The 20,230-nt window shown below is 36.5% G+C and overlaps 1 protein-coding gene across 1 annotated transcript in view; it reads left to right on the top strand.

The window, feature by feature from the left end:
- TMEM38B (transmembrane protein 38B) overlaps window positions 1-19,969 on the top strand; it is a 56,163-nt gene extending 36,194 nt beyond the window's left edge. The window contains exon 6 of the mRNA XM_004423296.2: window positions 17,984-19,969. Within this exon, the coding sequence (XP_004423353.1) occupies window positions 17,984-18,199 (216 nt within the window). The 3' untranslated portion in view covers window positions 18,200-19,969. The remainder of the gene's footprint in view (window positions 1-17,983) is intronic.
- The last annotated feature ends 261 nt before the right edge of the window (window positions 19,970-20,230 follow it).

Raw genomic sequence — 20,230 nt, 5'->3', positions numbered from 1 at the left:
TGTGAAAATAAATATATTCATTATTTTGGAGGTATAGAGAGTCTACATATATCTACATATATGCTTGTTCATTATGTTTCAAATATAGCATACTAATTTTTTCCTTATCTAATCTATTTTCTCCTTCCTGAGAGAAGTATCCTCCTCTTCTTCTTATCTCTTTTCTTCCCTCCTTTCCTCTTATCCTCCTTTCTTTTCTTTTGTTCTTCCAGAGCTCAGGCAAGCTGAACATTCACTGAATGTTCAGCCCTTGTGGGGTCCCAGTTTCATTCAAGAAGGACTCAGTTCTACTTTTCCACTTCTCACAAGTCCTGTGTGATTGTTAAAACCCAAGTCTTGGAGGAAAGAATTATGTTCCAATAAGACTTGATATAGGGGAAAGCACATGGGCTTTGGAATCAGATGTTGAAATCTAGGCTTCACAATTTTGAGCAAGTCGTTTATGTTTCTCAAACTAGAGTTATCTGTATCCCAAGGGATATATGGCTTTTGGCACTGGCTATATGAAGTCACATTATAAGTGTGATGCATTATATACTATTGGTTGATCTTGATGTTAATTAGTTAGAAACATTTTAAAGTTAAACAGGAACATATTATAGGATAGAATTCAAAATTCACATTTTTAAAAGATAAGATAAAATATGACATTTTATATTTGACATGTCTTTGACTGGGGCTATGCCAAATTCACTTTCTTTCATCAGAGATGATTTGAGAAAAGTTTTGAGGAGCACGAATTATTTTTTGGCTCCTCATTGTAAGGAGTTATTGTTAAATAAAGCAGAGGGAGACTTGAGTGGTCAAGAATGATTAAAACTGAAAAGAGGCTGTTGGATTTTGAAATGAAGAGGTATTTGGTGACCTTGGTAGAAGCAGTTTCAGTAGACTGGTAGAGAATAGAAAAATGGTGGTAATAGACTGAGGTGAATATGAGGAAGTGAAGACAGAGTATAAACTATTTTAAAGGGATTTGGAGAGAAAATAAATAGAAACAACTTGGGAGAGCAGTTTGGCAATATTTGACAAAGTTGAAGATTCTCATATCTTGTGACCTAGTAATTCCATTTCTAGGTATAACCTATAACAATCTCCCAAGGTGTGATACAGAGCTCAACTCCATCAGGATCTCTTTTAAAAAATGTTTTAGCAAAGTAGCATTTAATATTCCTTTACAAAAAACTTAGGAACGAACTCCTTCAAAACTTTTTAAAAATCAACTTTATTGAAGTATAATTTACGTACAATAAGATACGCTCATTCTAAGAGTACATTTTGATGAATTTTGACAAATTTGTACACCTGTGTAACCACTACCACAATCAACATATGGAACGTTTTCATTATTTCAAAAAGTTCCTTGTGCATTACTCCAGTAAATCACAAATACCACCCATAGCTCCAGGGTAGTGCTTAGCCACTTTCTACCACTACAGATTAATCTTTTCTCAAGTTTCATGTAAGTGGAATTATATAGTATGTATCTTCTGTGTCTGGTTTCTTTCGCTCAGCATAATATTTTTGAGATTTACCCATGTTGTTGCATATTCCTTTTTTTTCGTGAGGAAGGTTGTCACTGAGCTAACATCTGTGCCAGTCTTCCTCTATTTTGTATATGGGACACTGCCGCAGCATGGCTTGATAAGTGGTGTGTAGGTCCACACCCGGGATCCGAACCTGCAAACCCAGGGCCACTGAAGCAGAGCACGTGAACTTAATCACCATGCCGCCGGGCCAGTCCCTGCATATTCCTTTTTATTGCTAAGTACCATTATATACCACAATTTGTTTATCCAATTACCTGTTGATGGATTTTGGATTGTTTCCAGCTTTTAATTATTTAAATAAGGGTATTATGAATAAAGCTGCCATGAACACATATACTTTGTGTGGACATATATTTTCATTTTTCTTGGATAAATAACTAGGAGTGGAATTGCTGGGTCATGTGGAAAGCATATGTTTAACTTTTAAGAAACCGACATGCTGTTTTCCAAAATGATTGTACCCACCAGCATTCCCACCAGCAATGTATGAGAGTTCCAGGTATCCTACATCCTTGCTAATGTTTGGTATTGTCAGTCTGTTTAACCTGAGCCATTTTATAGGTAGTGGTATCTACCTGTAATAGATAGGTATCTATCTGTAGTGGTGTATCTCATTGTAGTTTTATTTTGTGTTTCTCTGATGATTAGAGATTTGAGTATCTTTTAATGTGCTTTCTGGCCATTTATATGTCATCTTTGGGCAGTGTCTGTTCAAATCTTTTGCCCATTTAAAAAAATTGGATTGTTTGTCTTCTTGTTAGTGAGTTGTAACAGTTCTCTATATATTCGGGACACCAATCCTTTGTGAGATATATGTATTGCAAATATTTTTCTCCCAGTCTTTGGCTTTCCTTCTTATTTCCTTAATGTCTTTAGAAGAGCTGAAGTTTTTAGTTTTGATGAAGTTCGGTTTATCAGATTTTCCATTTATGGTTCTGCTTTTTGTGTCCTATCTAAGAAATTCTTCTATACCCCACGGTTGTGAAGATTTTTACCTGTATTTTCCACTTATAGTTTTTGCTTTTACATTTAAGTCTATGATCCATTTCAAATTTTTTGTGATTGGTAATGAGGTAATGGTCAGGTTTATTTTTTCAGTTTGAAAATGAAGTAAGAAAATGAAGTTAGGGGCTGGCCCCGTGGCTTAGCAGTTAAGTGCATGCGCGCGGCTACTGGCGGCCCGGGTTTGGATCCCGGGCGCACACCGACGCACCGCTTCTTCGGCCATGCTGAGGCCGCGTCCCACATACAGCAACTAGAAGGATGTGCAACTATGACATACAACTATCTACTGGGGCTGTGGGGGAAAAAAAAAAGGAGGAGGATTGGCAATAGATGTTAGCTCAGAGCCAGTTTTCCTCAGCAAAAAGAGGAAGATTAGCATGGATGTTAGCTCAGGGCTGATCTTCCTCACAAAAAAAAAAAAAAAAGAAAAATTATTATTATTTTTAAATTTTTTGTTTATTGCAATAACATTGGTTTATAACATTGTATAAATTTCAGGTGTATATCATTATACTTCTATTTCTGCATAGATTACATCGTGTTCACCACTCAAATACCAATTACAACCCATCACCACACACGTGCCGAATTATCCCTTTCGCCCTCCTCCCTCCCCCCTTCCCTTCTGGTAACCACCAATCCAATCTCTGTCTCTACGTGTTTGTTTATTGTTGTTGTTATCTACTACTTAATGAAGGAAATCATATGGTATTTGACCTTCTCCCTCTGAGGAGAGGTCAAATTTCACTTTGCATAATACCCTCAATGTCCATCCATGTTGTCACAAATGGCTGGATTTCATCGTTTCTTATGGCTGAGTAGTATTCCATTGTGTATATATACCACATCTTCTTTATCCATTCGTCCCTTCATGGGCTCTTAGGTTGCTTCCAAGTCTTGGCTATTGTGAATAATGCTGCAATGAACACAGGAGTGCACGTATCTTTATGCATTGGTGTTTTCAAGTTCTTTGGATAAATACCCAGCAGTGGAATAGCTGGATCATATGGTAGTTCTATCCTTGATTTTTTGAGGAATCTCCATACTGTTTTCCATAGTGGCTGCACCAGTTTGCACTCCCACCAGCAGTGTATGAGAGTTCCCTTCTCTCCACATCCTCTCCAACACCTGTTGTTTCCTGTCTTGTTAATTATAGCCATTCTGACGGGCGTGAGGTGATATCTCATTGTAGTTTTGATTTGCATTTCCCTGATAGTTAATGATTTTGAACATCTTTTCATGTGCCTGTTGGCCATCTGTATATCTTCTTTGGAAAAATGTCTGTTCAGGTCTTTTGCCCATTTTTTAATTGGGTTGGTAGTTTTTTTGTTGTTGAGATGCATGAGTTCTTTGTATATTTTGGAGATTAAGCCCTTATCAGATGTATGGTTTGCAAATATCTTCTCCCAGTTGTTAGGTTCTCCTTTTGTTTTGTTGATGGTTTCCTTTGCTGTGCAAAAGCTTTTTAGTTAGGTGTAGTCCGATTTGTTTATTTTTTCTATTGTTTCTCTTGCCCGGTCAGACGTGGTGCTTGAAAATATGTTGCTAAGACCGATGTCGAAGAGCGTACTGCCTATGTTTTCCTCTAGAAGTTTCATAGTTTCAGGTCTTACATTCAAGTCTTTAATCCATTTGGAGTTAATTTTTGTGTATGGTGTAAGGTAAGGGTCTACTTTCATTCTTTTGCATGTGGCTATCCAGTTTTCCCAACACCATTTGTTGAAGAGACTTTCTTTTCTCCATTGTATGTTCTTGGCTCCTTTGTCAAAGATTAGCTGTCCATAGATGTGTGGGTTTATTTCTGGGCTTTCGATTCTATTCCATTGATCTGTGTGTCTGTTTTTGTGCCAGTACCATGCTGTTTTGATTACTATAGCTTTGCAGTATATTTTGAAATCAGGGAGTGTGATACCTCCAGCTTTGTTCTTTTTTCTCAGGATTCCTTTACTTATTTGGGGTCTTTTGTTGTTCCAAGTAAATTTTAGGATTCTTTGTTCTATTTCTGTGAAAAATGTTGTTGGAACTTTGATAGGGATTGCATTGAATCTATAGATGGCTTTAGAGAGTATGGACATCTTAACTATGTTAATTCTTCCAATCGAAGAGCACTGAATATCTTTCCATTTCTTTGTGTCTTCTTCACTTTCTTTCAGCAATGTTTTATAGTTTTCGGTGTACAGATCTTTCACCTCTTTGGTTAAGTTTATTCCTAGGTATTTTATTCTTTTTGTTGCAATTGTAAATGGGATGGTATTCTTAATTTCTCTTTCTGCTACTTGGTTGTTAGTGTATAGAAAGGCAACTGATTTTTGTATGTTGATTTTGTATCCTGCAACTTTACCATACTCGTTTATTACTTCTAAAAGTTTTCTGGTGGATTGTTTAGGGTTTTCTATATATAAAATCATGTTATCTGCAAATAGTGACAGTTTCACTTCTTCCTTTCCAATTTGGATCCCTTTTCTTTCTTTCTCTTGCCTGATTGCTCTGGCTAGGACTTCCAGTACTATGTTAAATAGGAGTGGTGAGAGTGAGCATCCGTCTCTGGTTCCTGTTCTTAGAGGGGTAGCTTTCAGTTTTTCACCATTGAAGATAATATTAGCCGTGGGTTTCTCATATATGGTCTTTATTATGTTGAGGTACTTTCCTTCTATACCCATTTTATTCAGAGTTTTTATCATAAATGGATGCTGTATCTTGTCAAATGCTTTCTCTGCATCTATTGAGATGATCATGTGATTTTTATTCTTCATTTTATTAATGTGGTGTATCACGTTGATTGATTTGCGAATGTTAAACCATCCCTGCATACCTGGAATAAATCCCACTTGATCATGGTGTATAATCTTTTTAACGTATTGTTGTATGTGATTTGCTAGTATTTTGTTGAGGATTTTTGCATCGATGTTCATCAGTGATATTGGCCTGTAGTTTTTTTTGTGTTGTCCTTGTCTGGTTTTGGTATAAGGGTAATGTCGGCTTCATAGAATAAGTTAGGGAGCTTCCCCCTCTCCTCAATTATTTGGAAGTTTGAGAAGGATAGGTATTAAGTCTTCTTTGCATGTTTGGTAGAATTCACCAGGGAAGCCGTCTGGTCCTGGACTTTTATTTTTGGGGAGGTTTTTGATTACTGTTTTGATCTCCTTACTTGTGATTGGTTTATTCAAATTCTCTACTTCTTCTTGATCCAGTTTTGGAAGGTTGTGTGATTCTAAGAATTTATCCATTTCTTCCAGATTGTCGAATTGGTTGGCATATAGCTTTTCATAGTATTTTCTTATAATCTTTTGTATTCCTGAGGCATCTGTTGTAATTTCTCCTCTTTCATTTCTGATTTTACTTATTTGTGCCTTCTCTCTTTTTTTTTTGGTGAGTCTAGCTAAAGGTTTGTCAATTTTGTTTATCTTTTCAAAGAACCAGCTCTTGGTTTTATTAATTTTTTCTATTTTTTTTTGGTCTCTATTTCATTTATTTCTGCTTTGATTTTTATTATTTCCCTTGTTCTACGGATTTTGGGCTTTGTTTGTTCTGTTTCCAGTTCCTTTAGGTGCATTGTTAGATTGTTTATTTGAGATTTTTCTTGTTTGTTGAGATAGGCCTGTATTGCTATAAACTTCCCTCTTAGAACCGCTTTTGCTGTATCCCATAAATTCTGGCATGTCGTATTTTCATTTTCATTTGTCTCCAGGCATTTTTTGATTTCTTCGTTGACCCAGTCGTTGTTCAGTAGCATTTTGTTTAATCTCCATGTATTTGTGGGTTTTCTGATTTTCTTCCTATAGTTGATTTCTAGTTTCATACTGTTGTGGTCAGAAAAGATGCTTGGTATTATTTCAGTCGTCTTAAATTTATGGAGACTTGTTTAGTGGCCTAATATGTGATCAATCCTGGAGAATGTTCCATGTGCATTTGAGAAGAACGTGTATTCTTCGGTTTTTGGATGGAATGCTCTGTATATATCTACTAGGTTCATCTGTTCTAGTGTATCATTTAAAGCTAATGTTTCCTTATTGATCTTCTGTTTGGACGATCTATCCGTTGGTGTAAGTGGAGTGTTAAAGTCCCCTACTATTATTGTGTTACTGTCTATTTCTGTTTTTATGTCTGTTAATAATTGCTTTATTTATTTAGGTGCACCTACATTGGGTGCGTAGATATTTACAAGTGTTATATCCTCTTGTTGGATTGTTCCCTTGATCATTATGTAATGACCTTCTTTGTCTCTTTTTCCAGTTTTTGTTTTATTTATTAATTTTTTACCCCCAAAGCCCCAGTAGCTAGTTGTATGTCATAGCTGCACATCCTTCTAGTTGCTGTATGTGGGACACGGCCTCAGCATGGCCGGAGAAGCAGTGCGTCTGTGCGTGCCCGGGATCCGAACCCGGGCCGCCAGTAGCGGGGCGCGCGCACCGAACCGCTAAGCCACGGGGCCGGCCCGACAGTTTTTGTTTTAAAGTCTATTTTGTCTGATATGAGTACTGCTACCCCAGCTTTCTTTTCATTGCCATTTGCATGGAGTATCTTTTTCCATCCCTTCACTTTCAGTTTGTGAGTGTCTTTAGGTCTGAAGTGTGTCTCTTGTATGCAGCATATATATGGGTCTTGTTTTTTAATCTAATCAGCCACCCTATGCCTTTTAATTGGAGCATTTAGTCCATTGACGTTTAAAGTAGCTATTGATATGTATGTACTTACTGCCATTTTTTAACTTTTTTTTCTCAGTGTTTTAGTAGTCCTTCTCTGTTCCTTCCTTCTTCTATACAGAATTGATGGTCTCTTTAGTTTGACCTCTGTTTGAAAGCTCTACTCTTTAACTCCCCTCCTCCCTCCTTTTATGTTTTTGATATCATATCTAACCTCTTTTTTGTGCATTTGTATCCATTACCCTCTTATCATGGAAATAGATAATTTTTCCTATTTGTGGTCTTCTCTTTTCCCCTTAAATCAGTCCCTTTAACATTTCTTGTAGCACTGGTTTCTTGGTGACAAACTCCCTTAATTTTTGCTTGTCTGGGAAATTTTTGATCTCTCCTTCTGTTTTGAATGATAACCTTGCTGGGTAGAGTATTCCTGGCTCTAAGTTTTTTCCTTTTAGCACTTTAAATATATCATGCCATTCTCTTCTAGCCTGTAAGGTTTCTGCTGAGAAGTCAGCTGATAGCCTTATGGGGTTTCCTTTGTATGTAACTTGACTTTCTCTTGCGGCTTTTAGGATTCGCTCTTTATCTTTAATTCTGGACATTTTGATTATGATGTGTCTTGGTGTGGGCCTCTTTGGGTTTATCTTGTTTGGGGCTCTCTGTGCTTCCTCTACCTGGATGTCTGCTTTCTTCCTTAGGTTAGGGAAGTTTTCATCTATTATTTCTTGAAATAGATTCTCTGCCCCTTTGTCTCACTCTTCTCCTTCCGGGACACCCATAATACGGATGTTAGTGTGCTTGATGTTGTCCCAGAGGTCCCTTAGACTGTCCTCACTGTTTTTAATTCTTTTCTCTTTTACCTGTTCAGCTTGGGTAATTTCTTCTCGTCTTTCTTCCAGCTCACAGATCCGTTCTTCTGTATCCTCTACTCTCCTTTTGAGTCTCTCTAGTGAATTTTTCATTTCCAGTATTGTATTCTTCATTTCTGACTGGTTCTTTTTTATATCTTCCATTTCTTTGTTGACATTCTCACTGAGTTCATCTATTCTTCTCCCCAGATCAGTGAGCATCCTTAACACTCTTAGTTTGAACTCTCTGTCAGGTAGGTTGCTCATTATGTTTCACTTAGTTCCTTTTCTGGGGTTTTGTCCTGTTCCCTTACTTGGAATGTATTCCTTTGCCTCCTCATTTTGCCTCTTTCCCGGTTCTTGTGACTACATATTAGGTAGGTCAGCTACGTCTCCTGCTCTTGGGTAGGTGACCTTATGTAAGTGATGGCTAAGGAGTCCTGCAGTGTGCTTCCCTCAGTTCTCAATGTTCCAGGGGTGACCCCTATGTGGTCTACGCGTGTCCTTCTGTTGTGGCCTGTTTGCTCTCCCTGTAGGTGCCCAGGGAGGCCGAGTTATGCTCCTGGCCAGCTGTTGTAATGCTCAGCTGCTTGTAGTTGTGGGCCCTTCAGTCTCTTTATCAGGTGTGGGGAGCCCCAGCACAGTTGGCTGCAAGATCTAATACCACATTTGTGTTGCAGTATTTCTTTTAAGTGAGTAGGCCCCCAGCGTGGCAGGTTGTTAGGCTCAGGGCCTTACAATTGCTAGAAGCCTCCAGCCTTTAAGTCTCTTGTCAGCTCTCTAAGGATTGCAGCTGGGTGGGTCTGGCCTAAGGCACGGGAGCACCCAATTGTTTCAGGCTTTGGAAGGTGGGGCAAACCCCCTATGTGGGTCTTTGAGAAGCACAAGTCTTTTGCAGCTGACAAGCCCTGCTGCCTACAGGTCCACATACACAGTCAACACAGTCCTGCCCCGTGTGCGCACCCCGACCTCCCGAAGCGGACCCAGTGTCTCCACGGCGGGAGCCCCACACACTCCACCACTGCCCCACACTCTCCACCCGCCCCTTGTGCACACCCTGCCCCACAGAAGTGGGCTCAGTTGCCAGGCTGCAGAGAATCCAGTCACCAATCTATCTATGCAGGCCCACAAGTTGCCTGAGGGCTTGTTGTTGTGTTGGGCCAGTCTCTAGGTTGGGCTACCTGCCCTGGCTGAGTTGGATTAAATCGGTGTTCTAGCGGGTGGGGCAGACCCTGGGCTACCAGGCCCCAGGGAGAACTCCAATGGCGTCTGTGTCAGCACACCCACACCAGGCCACAACAGTGGCCGCCACCGATGTCCCAGTCCCTGGAGAGGTCTCACCTCTCACCGAGATGCACACAGGGCCTATTGGGTGAGTCTCTTTTCACCAAAGCACTGTGCACCTTTCTTTCTGGTGATTTTAGGTTGCTTTCTCAAATGGGTGAGTTTGCGCCTGGGCTCTTTAAGACCCGATTTTAATGTCTTTGTGAACCAGCTTTTCTGGGGGTACTCCCCAATGTTTTAGTAGCAGGCAAAGTCAGATATTATGCCACTTGTCTCGATTGTGCTGGGTCCACAAAATGCCCACAGCAGGAGCGCTCCCCGGCTCAGGGCCCCGTGCCTCCAGGGAGGGCTGCGTACCTGTGGGCTGCTCTCGGGTGGTCGTGAAGCTGGCGGCTTGTGAAGGCGGCGTTTTTCCTCTCCAGAAGGGAGTTTCTCCCTCTTCCACCTCAACTAGGATTGTCCTTTGTTGCAGGAGTTCCTCTTACCCAGTTTTCAGTTCTGTCTCAGGGTTAATTTTTCCACGAGTAGTTGTAAATTGTCTGTGTCCGCGGGAGGAGGCGGTGAGTTCAGAGTCTGCCTATGCTGCCATCTTGACTTCTCCCTCAAATGAAGTTATTCTAGCACTATTTGTTGAAAAGATTATCCTTTCCCTCATTGAATTATCTTGGCACTTTTGTTGAAAATCTATTGACCTTACATGTGTGCGTCTATTTCTGAACTATATTCTGTTCCATTGATTTATGTGTCTATCCTTAGCCAATACCAAACTGTCTTTATAACTATAACTCTATAGTAAGTCTTGAAATCTAATAGCATAAGTATTTCAACTTTGTTCTTTTTCAAGATTTCTTTGGATATTCTAGGTCTTTTACATTTCTATTAAAATATTATAATCAAAGTGTTAACTTTCTACCAAAAAATAGGCTTCTGGGATTGTGATTGAGATTGTATTGTATCTATAGATCCATTTGGGAGAAATGACATCTTAAAAATACTGAGCCTACCAATCCATGAATGTGTTATGTCTCTCTCTTTATTTAGGTCTTTTAAAATTTCTCATAGTAATGTGTTGCAATTTTCATTGTTTTACATAGATTTTGTTAAATTTCAGTTTATTATAGTTAATATTTTTGGATGCCTTTATAAATAGTAATTTAAAAATTTTCAGTTTTGAATTTTACATTGCTTATATGTAGATTTACTGTTGATTCTTGTATACTGTTCTTGTGTCCTGTGGCCTTGCTAAATTTACCTATTGTTTCTTGTATCTTTTGTCTAGATTTTTTAGCATTGTCTACATACATGATCTTTTTGTCTATAATAAATAATAAAGATGGTTTTACTTTTTCCTTTTTAATATGGATGCTATTTATTTTTATTTTTTTGCCTTATTTTCCTGGCTAGAACCTCCAGTACAATGATGAATAGAAATGGCAAGAGTGGACATCTTTGTCTTATTCCTAACCTTAGTGGGAAAACATTATGTGATGTTAGCTGTAAGTGTCTTATAGATGCCCTTTATCAGGTTGAGGAAATTCCCTTCTATTCCTAGTTTGCTGAGAATTTTTATAGTGCATTGGTGTGGAATTTTGTTAAATGCTTTGTTCTGCATTGGTTGAGATGATCATGTGGTTTTTCTCCTATATTCTGTTAAAATAGTGGATTACATTGATTGATTTTTTTAAATGTTATATCAGTCTTTCATTTCTGTGATAAACCTCACTTAGTCGTGATGTATCCTTATCTTATATTCCTAGATTCAATTTGCTAGTATTTTTCAAGGATTTTTTTTCCAGTGTGTTTATGAAGAATATTGGTTTGTGGTTTTCTTTGTAATTTCTTTGTCTGGTTTTTGTGTCAGCATAACACTGAGCTCGTTAAATACGTTGAGAAGTGTTTGATTCTCTACTCTCTGAAAGAGTTTATGTAGGTTTGATATTATTTCTTAGTTAAATGTTTGTTATAGGACTGTTCAGATTTTCTAATTTATTTGTGTTCATTTTGGTAAGTTGTATTTTTCAAGAAATTTGCCATTTCATTTAAGTTTTCAATTTTGTTGGCATGAAACTGTTCATAATATTCTTTGTTACACTTTTAATGTTTATAGAATTTGTAGTGATGTCTCCACTTTCATTCCTGGTATTGGTCATTTCTATCTTCTCTTTCCCTCTTTTTAAATCTGTCTAGCTAGATGTTTATCAGTTTCATCAGTAGGTTTGAAAGACCCAGCCTTTGGTTTCATTGTTTTCTGTTTTCTGTTTCACTAATTTTAGGTCTACATTATGTCCTTCCTTATACTTACTTTAGGCTTACTTTATTCTTTTTCTATAAAGAAAAGATTGGTAAGTTTGACTCCATGACATTTTTTTTCAAGTTGCATGGCAAAAAACATCATGGGCAAAGTAAAAACTTGTCTGTCAAACTGTGATAAAATATTTGCAACATGTATCACAAAGGGCTTATAGTCCTGATATATAACAACCTCTTAAAAATTAAGGGATAAAGGACCAAAAACTTGATAGAAAAATTAAAAGAAACTTATTAACAGACAATTCACACAGAAAAGATATGATGTCCCACAAACGTGAAAAAACGTGAAACTCATAATTTGAGAAATATTATTTAAAATAACACTCAGATACTATTTCTTATCAGTCTGGCAAAAATGAAAAGTCTGGCTATATATTCTGTTTATGAGGCTGTGGAGATCCAGACACTTGCAATTTTTCGTTTTCCGTGTTTTCTGGATATGCTTGCATGTTTGTTTTTCTTTTCAGTTTCTTTCCCAGCTATTTTTGGATATTGATATGAAATTTAATAGCAATTTGTCTAACTCCATAAGAAACATGTTATTTTTATTGAGATTTTGTTACATTTATAAATTAACTTAGGCAGTTATATTACATAGGAAGGAAAGCATAGAGTGAGACAGGACTGAGGACAAAGCCATGAGATTCTCTAATGTTTAGAGAAAGATGATTTCAGAATGGGAAACTGGAAAGAAGTGGCTGATGAAGTAAGAGGAAAACCAGGAGGTGGTTTTAAGAAGGACGGGCTGGTCATTTGTGCTGAATGCCGTTGAGAGGTGTATTCAGATAGTATATTGTTGAATACGTGAATGAAGGACAATGTTATTAGGCTCTTTGAGCGATACAACTGGGCATATAAAGTTTGAATAAGACCCAAACTCTGTCTTCAAGATGTTATTGTCTAAAAAGAAATATGAGACATGTACACTATACTTTTAAACTTTATGAGGATAGGGACTAGGTTTGTTTTATGCATCACTCCATCCCTAGCATTATATCTGGTGTGTGTAGTAGATTTTTAATATATGTTTGTTGACTGACTGATAAATGACCAAAATGCTCTTTCATAGGGCTCTCTGTGTTTAATTCTCCCATATTTATTTATCTAAGGCTTTGCTACCAGAAATGAACAATTCATTTACCTAGTTTATTGAAAAGGACATTTATAAAAATGGAAATCTTAAGATGTTAATTTATTTGACAGTCATTCAGGTTAATAATTATTGATGTCTGAGTGAATGATATCACCAATGAAGAAAGCGTAGATGACTAGAAAGCCTGGTTGAATATGCCATGTGCCGTCAGGACTTCATTATAGGGCAAAGTGACTTTCATTGGAGGGCATTGAGGAAGGCTTGATTGAGTACATACTTGAGTTGCGCTGCAAAGGATTGTGTGGATTTGGGCAGGTAGATTCAGGAAGAAGTATGTTCTGGGTGGAGAGATTAATTATGTAGATTTTGCTTATATAGATATATTGTATTAGTCTTTGAATTATTCATGTGAGGTAGAAGTTATATTTATTCAATACTAGGCACTATTGAGGATATTAAAGTTCATAAGTACTATTTGTGCACTTAAAGAACTTATATTGTAAGTCACATTTTTCTGAGTATTTTTGAAATGGTATAACATGAGATATTATATAAATAATATGGCAGAGCTTCAAGAAATTTCTTTAGCTGAATAAATTTATATTTTAGGATATGTTTTAAATATGAGATTATCCTTAGGGCTTCTACTTTCTTTTGTTTCCTTCCCTTTTTATGCAAGAGACCAGTAAGTCAAATGCTATTTAATTTAGGTAATATACTTTTTCTTTTAATAGTTTGCTAAATAAAGAGACAGTTTTATATTTTATTTGTAAAAGAATAAGGCTTCATTCCATTTGTCACCATTATATTTGTGTCACCTTGCTGAATCAAGGCCTGATAAGAGGCTGAATTCACAGAAGTCCGTCCTTGAACCTCGTAAGTCTATCTCAGCAGTAATTTCTGATGCCAGCAATACTCCTCAGCTGAGTGATGAGTCTACTGGGAGTGGAGATTCTATTAAAATTCTTGACTTTGAAAAATACTATAGTTCACGTTCTCAGGAAATACTTTAGATCCTGACAGTCTTCTCTTTTGGATTTTGTAGAAAGACATTGCTGTTTCCCTGACAGTGGACCATTGTTTTTATCTGAATTCTTTTATCTTTTATTGGCAGTCTATGAATTCAAGCTATGACCGAGATAATTATGCTAGTACATTTCATTGTAACTATTTATTTTAAAGAGTAATTTAATATAAGGAAGTTCTTCTTAGATTGTACCTAATAATGGCATAAACTTGGAGGTTAACACTATATTTAGACTCTTCTCACTCTATATTCTCTCTCCAGGTGACCACATTCATATTCATGCCTTTACCTTTTACTTATGTGGTAATGACTTCCAAATCTATATCCCTTACAGAGGTTTCTGGGCAAACCTCTGTTACTGCATATACTCTTTACTGTTCTGTAATTACTGATTTACTTGCCTGTCTCTGACTAGTTTGTAAGGTCCTTGAGGGCAGGGACGGCATTCGGCATTCTTCTGGCAGCCAGATGTAATGCACAAGCAGATTATTTTAATTCTGTTGATGCTTGGTTTTAGGTTTTGTTAGTGATGTTCTATTTCAGGTTTGCTTTTCTAGAATGTGACCCTTTTGGGGTTTCAATTTAAGCCTGAGGTATATTCCTGGGCAGTTCTACCTTGGCTGGCCTTGAACTCCAACCTCTCTTCCCAGCACCAAGCAGCTGGCTGCTGAAGTGTCTACTCAGCTCTTGGCTTCCCGGCTGTTGCTCTCTGCTAGGTTTTTGAAATCTCTTTCTATATTTGCCCCATTGAGGGCTGGTAAACTCCTCCAGGGCAGGTTATGCATGGATTTTTGGGCTCACTTCCATGTGGTTGCCTCGTCTTTGAGCTGTATTGCCCTCAAGTCCTAGATGCTTTGACATGCTCAGAATGCAGCCTCTGTCTCCTTAGCCCATTTGGTTGCTTGCTGTTCCCCTATGCTGTGAATTGACATTTATCATTAAAAGAAAAAGCCAGGGTGAATGTGGAGCTCACCTTGTTCAGTTTCCTTTCTCTTAGGGATCGTAAGTTTCTGCCATCAAGTTCTGTCTGTATCGGTTGTTCTCCAGTGCTTTTTAACAGTTGTTTTATGTATTTCTGTCTTTTATATTGATTTTGGTGAGAGACTGAATCTGATATAAGGTATTTAATCATGGCTGGCCTGAAGCCTGTATGCATGCATTTAAAAAAAAGTTTGTTATTTTGTTTGTTTATTTTTATTGAGGTCAAATTCACATAACAAAATCAACTATTCAAAGTATACAATTCAGTGGCATTTAGTACATTCACAATGTTGTGTGTGCATCACATTTTTAAGTTATTTAAATGATAGTACACTATAGCTCTTGTTCTTTGTCTCATTTTCACCTAACAGTATGTTTTAAGAATTTTTCCGTATTACTTTTGTATTTATTACTTTTAATAGCTGCACAGTATGCATTTCACTTATCCGTTCTTCTTGTAATGGACACTACTTTCTCTCCAACTCTCCACTACCTAGACTATGTTGCAGTTAATAAAAATTTATTCTTGATTTCATTTTCCTCAAACAAGTGGATTAGGTAGGGGCCTCTTATGGAAATTTGATTCCCAAAATTTCTAGTTTGATTTATTATCTGAGATCTGCTGGAGGAATCGACTCTTTGAAAATCATGGGCTTTTGGAACCATTCTGGTCCTTAAAGCTCTCCCCCCACATCTGTTTTGGCGTCAGTCTAATTTCTTGAGCAAATCTAAACATCTCTGAACACTGTGCATTTTGCCAGATAAAGATTTGGTAGCACTCCCCATTCCACCTCTTAGTGTCTCAGTTCCTTGTATATAAATATACATATGGAAAAAATGAGATGATAGAGATTTTCTACAGTCCCTCCTAGGGGCAGTATTCTGTAATTCCCTGAAAGTCTGTGACCAGATAATGATAGAATGCAGTGTATTTAGTGACTGGACTCAAAATCTGGGTGTTCTAAACTATTTTTCCACTTATTAGCTCTGTGACTTTAGGCAAGTTACTTAACCTGTCAGAGCCTCGTTTCCTCATCTCTGTGATGAGAGTAATAATAGAGTAGCTGTTGGATTAAAGTTAAAAACAATAAGGTGATGTAGAACACTTAACACAGTTCTGGTGTATGTTAAGTGCATAGTAATAGCTGTTATTGGTTGTTTGGTGCAGACTGTAGATGATATTTTATCTTTCTATTGCCTTTGAATACTAAATGTATTTTTGTGGTTATACTGCTCATTTGGCACCCAAAAATATGGTACCTTGTACCATTATTATTGTTAATGAGTTATGTTCTTTTCCATTAATTAAGTATAAGCTTGTAGAGAACAGAGATTTCCTAGATCCTAGCTTAGTTTGCTTCTCCTGAAGATCAAATTAAGAATGCATTTTAGCCCAGAAATAAACCCATACATATATGGTAAAATTAATTTACTACAAAGGACCCAAGAATATACAATGAGAAGGGGTAGTCTCTTCAATAAATTGTGTTGGGAAAACTGGACAGCCACATGCAAAAGAATGAAAATGGACCACTATCTTACATCATACACAAAAATTAACTCTAAGTGGATTAAAGACGTGAATGTAAGACCTGAAACCATAAAACTCCTAGAAGAAAACATTGTGGTAATGTCTTGGTGAGGATTTTTTGGATCTGATACCAAAAGCACAGGCAACAAAAGCAAAAATGAACAAGTGGGACTACATCAAACTAAAAAGCTCTGAACAGCAAAGGAAAATGCAACCTACTGAATGGGAGAAAATATTTGCAAATCATATATCTGATGAGTTCAAAATATATAAAGAACTCATACAACTCAATAGCACAAAACAATCTGATTAAAAAATGAGCAGATCTGAATAGACATTTTTCCAAAGAAGATGTACAGATGGCCAACAGGTACATGAAAAGATGTTCGACATCACTAATCATCAGAGACCACACAAATCAAAACCACAATGAGGGGCCGGCCCTGTGGCGTAGCGGTTAAGTGTGCGTGCTCCGCTGCTGGCAGCCCGGGTTTGGATCCCGGGCACGCACCGATGCACCGCTTGTCGGGCCATGCTGTGGAGGCATCCCATATAAAGTAGAGGAAGACGGGCACAGATGTTAGCCCAGAGCCAGTCTTCCTCAGCAAAATAGAGGAGGATTGGCATGGATGTTAGCTCAGGGCTGATCTTCCTCACACACACACACACACACAAAAAAACCACAATGCGATATCACCTTATATCTGTCAGAATGGCTATTATCAAAAAGACAAGAAATAAGTTTTGACAAGCATGTGGAGAAAGGGAACCCTTCTGTGCTGTTGGTGGGAATGTAAATTGGTGCAACCACTGTGGAAAACACTATGGAATTCCTCAAAAAATTAAAAATAGAACTACCATATTACCCAGCAATTCCACTTCTAGGTATTTATCTGAAAAAAATGAAAACACTAACTCGAAAAGGTATATGCACCCCTATGTTCATTGCAGCATCATCATTTACAATAGCTAAGATATGGAAACAACCTAAGTGTCCATTGATGGATGAGTGGATAAACATGTGGTTATCTATCTATCTGTCTATCTGTCTATCATCTATCCAATGGAATATTATTTAGCCATGAAAAGAATGAAATCTTGCCGTTTGTGACAACATGGACAGAGCTTGGAGGCATTATGCTAAGCGAAATAAGTCAGATGGAGAAAGGCAAATACCATATGATTTCACATGTATGTGGAATCCAAAACAAACAAACAAAGAACTAAGTTCATAGATACAGAGAACAGATTGGTGGTTGCCAGAGGTGGGGGTGAAGGGTTGGGTGGGGGGTGGGGTAATGGATGAAGAGTCAAAAGGTATAAACTTCCAGTCGTAAAATAAAGTCATTGGGATGTAATGTACAGCACGATGACTATAGTTAATAGTGTATTGTGTATTTGAAAGTTGCTAAGAGAATAGTTCTTAAAAGTTCTCATCACAGGAAAAAAAAATTTATAACTATGTATCGTGACCTATTGTGGTGATCATTTTGCAATATATACAAATATTGAATCATTGTGTTGTACACCTGAAACTAATATAATGTTATATGTCAATTGTACCTCAATAAAAATATATATTTTTTTAATTTAAAAAAAGTGGGGAAAAAAGAATGCATTTTGAATCTTTTTCTTGTTTTATTTACTTTCTCCTCTCAGTTTTGAGAAACAGAAAACATTTGTATTTAAATTCAAAATTAAACTTTTTTTTTTCCAGATAACCATGATGATTACAGAGACTCCTACTGTGTCTTTTGCTCCTTTTGAGGATACATTGAGTCGGATGCTGTTTGGCTGGCAGCAGCAGTTTTCATCATGTGAAAAGAAAAGTGAAACAAAATCATCTTTTAATGGTACTGGTTCATCGACCTCAAAACCTATAGCTGATGCTTCAGATAAAATTAAAAAGAAACATATTAAGAAGACTGAGTAAATTTACTTGATGAGCTCTAGAAGGCAAAAAAAGTTTTTCTTATTATCTGCCTTTCAGATTGTGATAAATATTTCTATGTAAATGATATGAAATAAAGATTGTATATAAGGAATGGAGGTGACAAAAAGAAAACTTGTTTCTGTTTCAGGGAGACTACCCCATTCTGGATTGTAATTCTTGAGTGTTATGAGTGTATCATGTGAAATTGTTTTTCTAAGTTATATATAAAAGATTCTATTGCGATTAATAGTTTTAGATTGATAAAAGGCTAGATACTTGTTAATGTTAGAAAAAGTAAACTTACTATCATTGTAAAATAACAAAAATTAAAGCTTTTTTGTTTTCTTCAGGTATTTTCATACATATTTTTTATTTAAATCTATTTGAGCTTTAGTTCAGCAAAATTAAACTTTTACTTCACATTACCCTTATAGTTCCTAGATATGGAAAACAATTCCTATTTAATTTTGAGCACTGGGAAAAGTAAACTTAACCTAAATCACTTTACATTATGAGTGAAAATAAATTACTAGTTTATATTTCAGATATAAACATTGTATTTTTTACCCACATTAAATGGAAAATATCTGAAATTTTATTTAAAATTTTTTTAGTAGTGTTTTTCAATGAGAACAGAATATTAGTGTAAGTCTCAATCTGAAGTCTATTTCATGTCTTTGTTTATACTGTTTCTTTTTTCTCAAAAGAATATCAGGGGTGTAATTTTTAATAAATCCCTAAACCCATGTTTTGCTTTGTAAGTTTTCATTTTAGGAGCTTATTTTTTTGTCTCTTCTTAAAACACATTCATTTTGACTCTAGGAGAAATTATTCTTCTCAGCATTTCATATGTTCTTAACTTCTTTGTGATCTTAGATGATCTGGATACATTGATGGTAGTATCATCTTAAGGATTCAACAAAAGTGTTATTTCAATTTAAAAACTTCCCCTCTATGTCTCCTTTCTAATTGAATTCCTTCATTCTCTAGTTGAATGTCTCTTGCTAGTTTGCATATGTTTATGTTATATTTTAATCTATGTGTACATATGTTACTAATTTTATTTTAAATTGAAACTAATTACCCTTATGAAAATGCTCAGCTCTGATGAGAATTGTCCTTCGGCATTCGATAGTAACCAGCTAACCAAGAAGAAACAGAAACTAAAATCTCATATGGTAGTCCATTTGAATGAAGAATGATGACATTAAATCTGATTCCTTATTGGCAAAAAAACACAAAAAAACAAAGAGGTACTAAATAATGTTAATTTTTCTTGGTTTATTTTATAGTTTAAAAGTCCAGTTTTAGTTTTAAAACGCTGTGACTGACATGATTTCTTCTACCAAGACCATAAACCTGCTACCTGCAAAGAGTTAGTTATGTTTCAGGCGTTTTGGGATGGCTTAGAAGTACTCAAATCACATTCAAGTTAGAAGTTTTTGGTTTTTAAAAATTTTTAACAAATACAAACACCAGCAGGTACTATACTTTTACTTGTTAAAAGAAAAGAGATTTTGGTGGGGAGGACCTTTGATAGCCTCGGGATGCTAAGAAGTTTATTTTTAATATTGTGACAAAAAGTGTTAAATATTTAAGAGTTCTGTATTATATTTGATACTCTTGTGGTTAAAAACCTGTCAAAATTTACATGTTACTAATTATTGACTTGGTTTTGAAGTTTGGGTTTAACTATAGTTGAAATGATAGGAGTCTTGTTTTACACTTGTATTAAAGACAAATTTATTAAAATAAGTTATTTAGCACCAATGGAGTGTTACATTATTTTAATGATTTTTCTTTTCTATTTTGGCATTTTGACTGATAGATATCCAATGATTACTGTTCAGATTGGACACTGGTACAAACTTTATTAATCTAAGCAAGCATCCTATAACCTTCAATTCAAGGTTCTTAGGAAAAAGCTCTACTGGAGAACACGGCTTAGACTTGAACCTCCCACCCTGAATCTACACATGCTGCCTACAGACTACTAGATTTGCGAAGCAGATTGTCCTCACCCAACATGTA

Source organism: Ceratotherium simum, chromosome 29 (assembly GCF_057802395.1).
Source record: "Ceratotherium simum simum isolate JZ-2026a chromosome 29, ASM5780239v1, whole genome shotgun sequence".
NCBI classification, from domain to species: domain Eukaryota; kingdom Metazoa; phylum Chordata; class Mammalia; order Perissodactyla; family Rhinocerotidae; genus Ceratotherium; species Ceratotherium simum.
Note: the sequence above shows the minus strand (reverse complement) of the source record. Positions and strands in the feature narration are given on the sequence as shown.